Source organism: Leuciscus leuciscus (assembly GCF_965113295.1).
Source record: "Leuciscus leuciscus genome assembly, chromosome: 19".
Classification (NCBI taxonomy): domain Eukaryota; kingdom Metazoa; phylum Chordata; class Actinopteri; order Cypriniformes; family Leuciscidae; genus Leuciscus; species Leuciscus leuciscus.
In genome coordinates, this window is record NC_138743.1 from 25,533,859 (window position 1) to 25,545,637 (window position 11,779).

At 36.6% G+C, this 11,779-nt stretch overlaps 1 protein-coding gene across 3 annotated transcripts; it reads left to right on the forward strand.

Annotated features, from left to right (window-relative positions):
- The first annotated feature begins 967 nt into the window (after positions 1-967).
- On the forward strand, positions 968-6,413 carry tdh (L-threonine dehydrogenase). 3 transcript variants are annotated; one of them, XM_082146890.1, is made up of 9 exons: positions 968-1,125; positions 2,832-3,034; positions 3,208-3,250; positions 3,379-3,449; positions 3,935-4,084; positions 4,310-4,482; positions 4,563-4,653; positions 4,960-5,229; positions 5,326-6,413. In XM_082146890.1, the coding sequence occupies exons 2-9, from the start codon at positions 2,845-2,847 to the stop codon at positions 5,463-5,465; spliced, it is 1,128 nt and encodes a 375-aa protein (XP_082003016.1). In that variant the 5' UTR covers positions 968-1,125; positions 2,832-2,844; the 3' UTR covers positions 5,466-6,413. The 3 variants fall into 3 exon arrangements, with proteins under 3 accessions (XP_082003016.1, XP_082003017.1, XP_082003018.1); XM_082146891.1 differs by having other exon boundaries at positions 972-1,125; positions 2,835-3,034; XM_082146892.1 differs by lacking the exon at positions 968-1,125 and adding an exon at positions 1,175-2,306.
- Positions 6,414-11,779: the final 5,366 nt, after the last annotated feature.

Sequence of the window (11,779 nt, forward strand, 5' to 3'; positions counted from 1 at the left end):
TATCCACTTTTGATCTTTAATCAAAATAACTTCCACTCCCTCTTGCAAGGACATCTCTTCTATGATGACGTGTTTACTGGTGTGAGGGCGGGGCAACCTGTCACTCACATGACATCACAGCAATAGCAAACCACAACCATCCAATCAATCACAATGGACAAAATCAAGTCCCGCCCTAAATTTTTTTTCTTGCTTGAGAAGCCTTCACTCGAAACTTCCGTTTCATGCCGACTTTTAAAGTCTCCGTGAACCGGAAGTTGTAAACGACTTTTCTGCAGTGTTATGACGTATTTCCAAGTGAAACGGAATATTGAACAGAGGGCAGGGTTTTACTTTAGCGCTCCTCCTCTCCATCTCTGCTCATAGCAGACGGTTTGAGGGGAGTGGTTAAGCGTTTTCTACCCAAGCCGTCAAACTGACGTCATCAGAAAAGGAACGCCATTCCAGACCGGAAGTAACTTTTCAGATTTCGATTAAAGATTACCACGGCAAACAATCTGTTTCTGTGTATTAACTTGCAAGGATTCATTGTTCACCACAAGACTAATATGCGCTAACAAATAGGGTGCAGGACATGGAATCGACATGGTCAATTTGGATTCCATGTCGACTTTAATAGTATTTAACATGTTTAAGAATAAACGATTTTCTTACTAAATTTAGTGAAAGAAAATGTCATTGGGTCACTATTTGTTTAGTCCTCCATATCGGAATACAGAATATGTTCTCTCCCAATCTTTACTACGAGAATTCTTCTTTCGCTCACTTTCCACCCCCATCTCATAATCAAAGGTCCCGTTGACTGCATTAGTTGTGAGAGGTGGATTGAACCTATGGGTTGAACATGTGCAGCCCTGAAGAAGACCCTCAGTCGTCATGTTTCAGTTCTACAGACGTCAGGGGGGCGTGGCCAGGACCTCACCTCCAGCGCTGGCCAATCAGAGCGCAGCCGGCTTCTCTTGAAAGCCTCTCGTGCTGCGGATATAAATCCTCCTCGGCGGGCTGATGCAATACTGGAAGATACTGAAAGAAGCGTCAGTGACGGAAAACCAAATAAAGAAAGCTGCTCGCGTAGACCAGAAAAACACGTTTTTTGCCAAATCTCTGAATCTTATTTGTCAATAGGTGAGTGAATTCATTTACTGAAATCTATTGCATTGTGCTTTTAAATTGATTGAAATTAGAACCTTATACGTAAGGCCTTGACTAGAAAGATCAAATGCATTATAGGCCATTGTTTATTTTACCCTATCTGTTGAATCGCTTTTACCTTTCAATCCAATTACTTTGTCTTAAAGATCTCTGCAAATATCTTATATGTGATTGTACGTTAGGCCTATAATGAAGCTCAAGAGGTGATTGAGCCTCTTTATTCATCATCTCATCGCAAGACTCCCCTTTAGTGTTTGACAAAATACGATTGTTCATGTGAAATAGAATATCCAAATCCTGATGTGCTCGTTATTTTAAGATGTTCATTCATAGGGTGTCGTCGTCGTGAGTTTGCTCACGTTCTACACGGCACGCACAGAGCCGCTAGTCTGTGTTAGATAACAGCGAGTTGTTTAGCAACAGACAACCAATCATCCTCAGTGCTTCTTATTTCATGAAATATTCACCCGCAGAGTTTGGTCTCCATGTCTGAGTGAAACGGATAAAAATGTCGAAGAGCGGCAGCAAACGGACACAGTGGGTTATGAAGTGAGCGTATTATATTGGCTGTATGATATGTGAATATTTAAAGAGACCAGAGCGTGTCTACGTGGCGACTTTTGGGTACAGATGGGCAAGCATTTATTAATACGAGCCGCGAGCTGTATTACCCAAATAAATATGCAATCAAGAACTTCAATACGGGGTTTACAATCTCTAAGCATGTCTACCAAGGATTAATTACTAACCCAGGATAAAGTATTAACAGTGTAACAAGACAATCCAGAATTAAGTCCCAGGGTTGACTGGAAAAGCCAGTCTAAAAAAGTATTTTACATCCTAAACTGATCTAAATTCCCTGAAGGCTGACTGACCTTTCCGTTCAAGATCAAACCGGCTGATAGTAAGGCTCGGATTGTGTGTCATGATATTGTTCGGTAAAACGGGGAACATGAGCAGAACTTGGCACAATGAAGTCTTTAGAGGTTGAATTGAAGGATGTGTTCGGCATCTTGCCCCCCGTGATCGGCGTGGTGCCAGAGCAGCGCTCGCGCACAGGTCTTGCGTGCTGATTGGCTGCCGCCGAAGGCGGGGCCCTATAAATACGCTCAAATTACATTCTTCGTTCCTTTAGATCTTTTCACATTTGCAAGGTAAGAAGTTCGACGATGACAACCTGGAAATATACTGTTTTATCAAGTTTACTGTATGAATTTAAAAGGATGAACTTTGAGATGCATTACACTAGGGTTCATTAAATTTTGTTTGGATACTGGTGTATTTTGCGTGGGTAAATCGGCTATTCGGAGCCTCATGTGATTAAGTTGGAAATAGCTCTGATGTAAGAAACATATGTTCGATGTTTGACCCGAAATGTTAATACAAATATAGCACACGCTTTTATATTTAGATTAAACCTGAATGACTTGCTTCTATGGAACAAGAAAGAAAGAAGTTACCTTTCACTTCCTTTGTATGGAGAAAAAGAAAAAGCACTGAAAGTGAATGGTGACTGAGGCTGTCATCATTGTTCCACAGAAGAAAGAAAGTCATTCAGGTTTGGAAGGACACGATGTTGAGCAAATGATGACAGTTCACGTTTTAGGCTGAACTATTCTTTTAATACTCATTCATTTGGTTATGTGATGTCTCAACGCCTGTCTATCCTCTTGTTTTAGCAGGTAACCGAGTATGCCAGTCTTCAGAGCCCTTAGTAAGGTGGCAAAGCAGGCCCTGCTGACCCCTGCGTGTGGATGTCAGTCTCTGACTGTGGCGATACGCAACATTAGCTTTTCCCCGCGTCAGGTCACCTCTGGATCTGATGCCAGCTTTCATTCTGTGTCCTTCTCTGAGACGGACCACCCCAAAGTTCTTATCACAGGTATGAAAACGACTAGATTAATGCATTTTTTTTATTTAAAAAGTTGGGACTTGTGTAATTCTCACATGTTGATCTCCATGTTTTTGTTTATTTTTAAGAAAGGTGGCTCCTGACTCCCCTACTGTGTTTTTTGCATAATATTTGATAATAAAATATTTTTTTCTCTCTGTCAGGTGGCCTCGGGCAACTAGGGGTTGGGCTTGCTAAACTCTTAAGGTATGTATGTTACAGTACATGGAAAAAATGTGTTCAATTTTGCATTATAGATGCATTTGTAAGTGTAACACTTAATTTTAAGTTTTACATGAAAAAACGTTTATAAAACAATTATTCCCGTTTCATAGGAAGCGATTTGGAAAAAACAATGTGATCCTCTCAGATATCAGGAAACCACCAAGCAACGTATTTCACAGTGGTACGACTTTTGTTCATCTCAAATGAAAGGCTGTGATTTCTTAATATATAATTTAATTAGACTAGATAAGTAATTTTGTGTTTGCACTCTATTAGTGGGTTCTGTCTTATTATTATTATTATTATTATTATTATTACATTACATAAACCATATTCATTTAAACCAGATGTTTGCCAAATGTAGTTTAGAGTTATTGTAAGGGATCATTTATCATTTCCATGTTAAAGTAATTTAAATCAGTAAAGAAAAGCTCATTAAGTTAATTGTGGTGTTAATGACCTGTTCGGTACAATCTCTTATAATTAGTAACTTAGAGAATTGATTTGCATTCCTAGCATTTATTTTAATAGTTTATTAACGTAAATAAAGTTTTTCCCTTATCAGTCCGTTAAACTTTTTTAATAAACAATACTCAAAGCATAGAGCTTAACAGATCACAGAAGTATTGATGTGTCGATTAACAGTTCTCAACCTCTTCCACACAGGACCCTTTATCTACTCTGACATTCTGGACTACAAGAACTTGCGAGAGATTGTAGTAAATAACAGAATCACATGGTTAGTGCATTACAGTGCTCTTCTAAGTGCTGTCGGGGAATCTAATGTGGCACTGGCACGAGCAGTCAACATCACAGGTAAGACTTTAGAAAACTTGAACTCAATGTAGTGCCTTACCATGTTTTGTTAGTGGCTGATAGTAATTTAGACACCCCCCCCCCCCCCCCCCCCTCCCATTTCTTTTAGCTATCAAACAGAAATTTATTCTCAACTACTTTGATCTTACTATTACAATAGCTTAACTTGTGATTCCTTTTGGGCAGAAAATGTAAATAATCTTTTTCTCTTTTTTTCCCCTGTAGGACTACACAACATCCTCGACATTGCAGCAGAACACGGGCTTCGGCTCTTTGTGCCCAGCACCATTGGTGCCTTTGGACCAACTTCACCTCGAAACCCCACTCCTGACCTCTGTGTGCAGAGACCACGTACCATATATGGCGTCTCTAAAGTCCACGCGGAGCTTATGGGAGAGGTAAGACACGGGTCACCCTTATTTCAGTATTTTCAGTACTGTTCTGGGCCTTATGTCACTCAGAATGTTATTTTCTGCAGTACTACCACCACCGCTATGGCCTCGACTTCCGCTGTCTGAGATACCCCGGTATCATCTCTGCAGACTCACAGCCCGGCGGTGGCACAACAGGTACGGTACACTGCTCCATCTGTGTTTTTGCCACATGACCTTGGTCGTGTTCGTAATTGAGGTTATGCAACGGGCACATGCTCAGAACGGGGGTGTTGTTCACTTTGAGTATTTTTAGATATACTGATAGCCTGCTCCAATGCCAGCCAGCCATTTGAACCACACCTCCTACTGCCTAAAGTCACATGTTAAAACCTGAAAAGTTGTTTTACAGCTGTTACTGTTTTACTGTTACAGCTAGCTGCGACTGCTGGCCAAAAAAAAAAGCAATGAGTCATGAAAGTCTGTTTCTTTTGGCTTTTCCAGACTATGCCGTGCAGATTTTCCACGATGCCGTCAAGAATGGCAAGTTTGAGTGCAACCTAAAGCCAGATACACGGCTTCCCATGATGTACATTGATGACTGTTTGCGGGCCACGCTGGAGGTGATGGAGGCGCCAACGGAAACGCTCAGTATGCGCACCTACAACATCAACGCCATGAGCTTCACTCCAGAGGAACTCGCAAATGAGGTCCAGAAACAGCTTCCTGACCTTCAGGTCACATATGAGATTGACTCTGTACGACAGGCTATAGGTATGAGCCAATAAATCTACTCTCAGACGCATCATCAAACATTTTTGTAAAATAAATGGTGCAAAATATTGTGTGATCTTGTTTTTGTCTACATAGCTGACAGCTGGCCCATGAACTTTGATGACTCTAACGCCCGCAATGACTGGGGCTGGAAGCACGACTACGATCTGCCAGAGTTGGTCCAGACGATGCTCAACTTCATCGGCTCAGACTCCCGCATCGCTCAGGCCAACTGAGTCTGCTCATGGACAATGAAAATATGTACATATTATAAAGATTTATAGTGATGCAGAAGAGAGATCCATGGTCTGTAAATAGTCATATTCCTGTTCTCTTTTGTGTCATCTGTATAGACTAGCACAGGCTATGTATGTGTAATTGCAGATTATACAAAGAGGTCAGGTCTCTTTTCTAGTCAGAGGGGAAAACCATCAGAGACGCAAAGGTATTTTAAAAGCTAAATGTTGGAAAAGGAATGGGTTTAAACCCGACGTGTCCTCAAGTGCTTTGCATTTAGTGAGAAAGGATCAATTATGTCTCCAGGCAAAATAAACCAAACAGACATGAAAATCCAAAAATGAATGTTGCAGCTCCTAAAACGTAGCTTCCCAAATTCTACTCTTTCTGAGTTTCTTTTCTCTCTTTTTTTTGTTCTATTTAAGATAAATAATTTTACTTTACCTTTGAAGAAGAACATAATATATGAGGAAAAATGCTGATGGCTGTGTTCAGAGTAATGGGAATAAAAGTAATAGGAATTGTAACAGCAGTTGCAGCCCATTCTAAAATAAACAGACAAAGATTCTGTGGTTTTAACAGGGTGGGACTCAAATGAAGGTCCTCAGGGAAAGTGGGGGTTGTCTTGATAAATGATGTTATCATAGCCCTCTTGGTTGCTTTCCTTCTCTTGTGCACTATCTATTTATTCAGACTGCTCACAAGTAAATTGCAAGTTTTGGTCTTGCTCCACTCTTTAATAAAGGTTCTTTTTGTTAAATGCAATTTCTTTCATATCTTGCATTTGCCCATAATTGTTTTCCAAAGCGAATATATTATCCCGTAAGAAGGGGTGACTGGGAAACAAAATTAAATTATTATTTTTTAGTTAAGCTTTGCATCCACATTTTTTGTTCTTATGATCACAAAACTTGTGTCAATAAAGCTTTTTTATCTTTAACATTGTCTTTCATGAGTTGTGTATAATTTTTTTCATTGACTATCCTGCCAGTTATATTAAACATTTTATTCATAACTTTGTGGGAAATATGATCCAACTTTTTGATGGCAGTCTCTGGCAGCGATACTGACTGCACAAGTCGAGACCTGTACATTAATGCACATCCGCATTGCATGTCTTGTCACTTCTGATCAAGGTGATTAGCACATAATGCATTGATTTAAGACTATAATCTCCCTAAGTTATCTGAACCATTTGAGTTATGTTCCTTATCCGCGGCCTGTTGCCTTTGCATGTTTTGATTGAGTCGTGCCACGTAAATATTTTAGTGCCTTTAGACTAAGTCTCCTTTCTATTTAGATTGCAAGTATACACTTTGAAAGCAAGTTATGTAATGTCTGTTTGTACAGTATATGCAGTAACAAAAGATTTACCATTCTTTCATAAAGTGGGGCAATAATAGGGTGGTAGTTATATGATAAACAGGGTTATGTAAGAACTTGGCAATGCTTACTGTCAAAAGATAATTTTAAGCTTTATTTTTGTCTCTAGCATGAACACTGCAAAAATGTAAAGAAAAAAAAGATTGCATCGTGTCGTTTTGTGGTGAGTTGCTTGGCAAAGAACTTTGCCGTCTGTAATATGAGAGTTATGCTCTGGCCGAGTTTCAGTTGAGGACCATTTTAACTGTCAGCAGTTCTTCCAAATGAAATTGTATCTCATGTAAAGTATGATCATGTGAAATGTGAACACATAATGTTGTTTGTCTGCACTGTTGCACAATGTGAGCGATGGTGTGACAAAGTAATGTCCACAGACAGGTTTACACTTACAATGATTTCATTTCATGTAACAAAAGTAGGCTATTAATTTACTGTAAGTGGTTGCAACAGGTTTATTTGACTTCTTTCTGTATCGGATATAATTATAAATCCTTTGTTCAATAACAATGTTGTGAAATGTTGTTTATACGTATTTCCATAATTTCATAACTTTCCATAATTTCATAACGTTGTAGAATGTAGAGGTTGTCACACATCACATTGTCTGGAATCCTCACTGGTATGAGGTATGCCTTAAAACAAACATGACCTCTTCTTGACCACCAAACTGGGAAATGCAAAGCCCAGCCAATGGAAAAAGTGAAAATGTAGTTGTTACATTTAAGATAACTGATATAGTTATAACTGATAAAGTTACTTTTGTTGGTGTCACCTAATGAAGCCCTTTATAGTATTAAGGTAAATACAATTTAATAATAATAATAGCAGCCATTATTATAAAAAAATAATATAGGCAAATATGAATGATTTGAGTGGTTTTGACAGCAATATGCATTAAATAAACATCAAACAATTAAATAGAAAAAAAATAGTTATTTTCAAACATAAGATAATAAATGTATAAAGTTAAAAACATAATAATAAAAATGTATGCTACAGGGTTGCAAATTTAGCTTATATTAAGCTGTAAAACTGGATATAGTTTAGGAACAAGTAGATTCAAATCTCATTTGATCTTTTTTCTTCATTTGTCTTACAATAATTTGGGTAACAGAATTAAATGGCTGAGCTCGATAAATGCAGCCAAGAGACAAATATTGTGTAACAATGTCTATTACATTTTTTTTATAAATAAATAATTCTAATAAACAATAAAACATTTTATAAAAAGGCACTTTTAATTCTAAGTAACATTTATTTAAAGGTGCATTATATACATTTATTTTAAATACTGTGATTTAAATAAGTCATCAATCCTTCTTCCAAAATATGTCCGGATGGTTTGCGCGGGAAATTGGGAACATACGTTACTCGCCCGTGTGTCTCGTCATATCCGTAAAAAGAGAAAAGTTTGTATTGCTCAGCAGGTGAGTAAGTTATTTTATTGAACAGATAAATTGTCATATGTAGCTATAACAGAGGGTCATAACCATGTGTTCAGTCACGCAGAGCAGCAGCACAACCTGAACAATGTTATTCCGCAAAATCACGTTAGGCACATGATGTAAGACAGGCAGTTTCTTGGAAGTTGGGTTTGCACTGTATAACCTTCCAACTTTCACATCCTATTATTGCTGTAAACATCCAGCTATCCATTTTATTTTAGATTATTAACAGCAATGTTTACCCTAATCTACATGTCACGCAAACATCACATAACACTCATTTGCATGGCACCATATGACAGCATAAGCTCCCCCCACTCGTTCTCTCAGGTATTCTGGCACACCTAATTCAAGAAACCCTCGTTGTGTTTCCCAGAACTGAGCAATGAAAATCAAATGTCTGGTGTTGGCAGAGCACAGTCAGAGATGTTAAAGAGTACTCTAGTCAATTCTGTCAGTAATTACTCGCACTCATGTTGTTCCAACCCCGTAAGACTTTCGTTCATCTTCAGAACACAAATTACGATATTTTTTGATTAAATCTGAGAGACTACAGTACAGTGGCTCAACCATAAGTTTATCAAGCGACGAGAATACTTTTTTTACGTGTTTTTTTTTTTTTTTTTTGGTCCTGAAGATGAACGAAAGTCTTACGGGGTTGGAACAATATGAGGGTGAGTAATTACTGACAGAATTTTCATTTTTGGGGTGAACTAACCATTTAATGTGCGTCATGTTGTGTAACCATTGATCGTGTCGACACACCTCCTCATGTCTCCTGTCAACCAATGCGAGAGTCTGTCAACATGCTGGATGAATATTGAATATCAGATCTGGCAATCTGTCTGTGCTAAATGAAGATCAGTATATAAACATTCCTGGTTGGTTCCTTAAACAGGGGAGTGCCAAAAAACTCTGTGTTGCAGCTGCCACAGGGTAACCGGTTGCCATGGAAACGGACAACAACCATATAAGGACTTCCATATTGCTGTGGTCTGATGAATGAAAAAACAAACATGTTTTACTGGTCTTTACTGACACTTTCCACGAATAGAGGATTGTTGCTAAACTTTGTCAAACATCAAAATTAAACAGAAAAAATGTAAAAATTGTCTTCATTTCTTTTTTTTACTATAACTTCCAGTCAAGTTACAATCTGTGTAAAAATGTGAAAAGTGGAAGATTATTAACTAAGATACTAATATAGATTATTTACTTGATTAGTAAACATTTTTTAAATAAACAATTGTTTAAAAAAAGAGCTACTTTTCATAATAGGTTAATTGTATGTTAGATAATATTTTATCTAACTAGTTATAAAAAAATAAATTAAAAAAACATGATTTGTGCCACTAATTTTAAAAAGCAATGGGGCACCAAAGTGCATGTATTTAGTTAATGTAGTATTTTCAGATAAATATTGAAATATGCTCCAGTACATCCCTTTTTTCCACAGTTCTGAGTGATTACTAATGGCGATTCGATCTGTGACTTGCACTTCTGCGGTTGTGCAGTGCACCATCTCGGGAATTCAATAAGACATCAGCAGTAGCAGGTAACATTAATCACACAGACTCTTCTTCTTTCACTGTATATCACCACAGACAGCGGATGAACTCTTCAACCTCAAGATAAAGATCACCTCCATAATCACATGCTTCCCATTGCAGGGAAATTACCATTTGTGTTGTCCTAAATGGATCAAGAAATTTCAGCCTTGTAAGAATGTATTTCTTTAAAGAGTTTTACCTTTAACAGCTATGATTTCCTTACTAAATCCAACTATATTTCAATCTGTCATTAAATGAAAGTAAGTAAATAATCCGTAGTTTATTTATATTCAGCTCATTTTCAGAAACAATGCCCATCTGCAGTCATTCTTGTCTTTTTCTTTCTGAAAACAGACAAAAGGATTATCTGGTATTTATTATATCTTGTGTCTAAAACTGAAACAACCCAATAATTAAAGACCACAATACATTTGGAGGTAATTACAGGCTCGTGACATTATATTTATGGCGGATTATATATTTTATCTCTAACAAATAGATAATGTATAAAAAGTAGTTATGCAAAGCACAAATAATTGGAGTCTTGCCTAGAAACAGCAACTGGACTCTGATTTTCGTCACTAAACAGAAAAACACTTTAAGACATTACGGATCTTGGACCGTTTTAGTTTTAATGAATAAACATTCTTATTATTTTGATTAAATTTTACTAAACAGCTCATAAAGCAGCTCCTTTTATATACAGTACAATGTTAAATATATATATATATATATATAAGTTATGACAACACATGTTGTTACATTGCTTTAACTCATCAAAATTAAGCAATTCTTAATTGCTCTTTTTTTATTTACATTTACATTTAGTCATTTAGCAGACGCTTTTGTCCAAAGCGACTTACAAATTAGGACTTTTATAAGTTATATATACAAGATTCAGTATTTTTTTAAAAAAGTCAGTTTAATGTAATTTAAGTTGAAATGACTTAAACATCCAAGTTGATTGTAGCTGATTTTTTTTTTTTTTTTTTTTTTTTACAGCAAAGAACCTTTTTGGCAAGGGTTCTTTAAAATTAAGCCAAGATAAACCCATTGAAAATTTTTATGCTCTCTTTAAGTGGCCTTTTATGTAATTAATATTATTCTATCTCCAAATTTTTATCTTAAGTACAGTTAAAAAAAAATATATATATATACTTTTTAAGATATGGAGTACATTACAACTGCAAGATACTTTGCTAACATTGCACATATATTTGATTTAGTTTTTAAATCTAATCTTTGGGACTGACTGTCCACAGTGTAATTTTGTAAGTATCGAAATTGTATCTGTTTGTTATTCAGACAGTGTCCTCAAAATCTGATATACCTGCATTGGCTGCTATGGTAATCACTTAATCTTCAGCTCAATGCTTAGAGACAGAGTGTGACAGTCATTGTGGGAAAGCTCAGTAAAAACATTTTCCACTGGAAACTTTGTTCATAAGGACCACATTAACACAGTACATAATACACATAGGCTATATGGGGATTTTAATTTATAGGCTTTTACTTAATCTTTACATTGATATTACTGTCATCATAATTAGCTTTAAAAACAGCATATCATCTAAGCAACTTTGGCCAGGCCTTGCAATGATGTACCATGGAAACCAGAGTTTACCAGATGCAGTTACTACAGTAAAAATGTTTATTTTAAGATCTTGACATTAGCTACCATTGTTATAAAAATACACTATCATCAAAGAAACGCATATAAATTAGTAAAAGCTCAAATTAGTTCCTTAAGCATTCCTTAAGGATTAGTTCCTTAAAAATTATTCTGAGCAGTTAACCCACTTACGCCATCTACTGTTACAAAAGTGTTAAAATACGATGATATGAAGGCTACTAATTTCGTAAACAATCTAAATGCACGTGCATGATATAATTTGTTGTGTTTTTTGAATAATTATACATCATATAATATTGTAA

Excerpts from the sequence above, each read along its gene's own strand:
- tdh (XM_082146890.1), top strand. The coding sequence starts at position 2,845 with ATGCCAGTCTTCAGAGCCCTTAGTAAGGTGGCAAAGCAGGCCCTGCTG. Across the intron at positions 3,035-3,207 it reads CCCCAAAGTTCTTATCACAG|GTGGCCTCGGGCAACTAGGG; the intron begins GTATGAAAACGA and ends TCTCTCTGTCAG. Across the intron at positions 4,483-4,562 it reads ACGCGGAGCTTATGGGAGAG|TACTACCACCACCGCTATGG; the intron begins GTAAGACACGGG and ends TATTTTCTGCAG.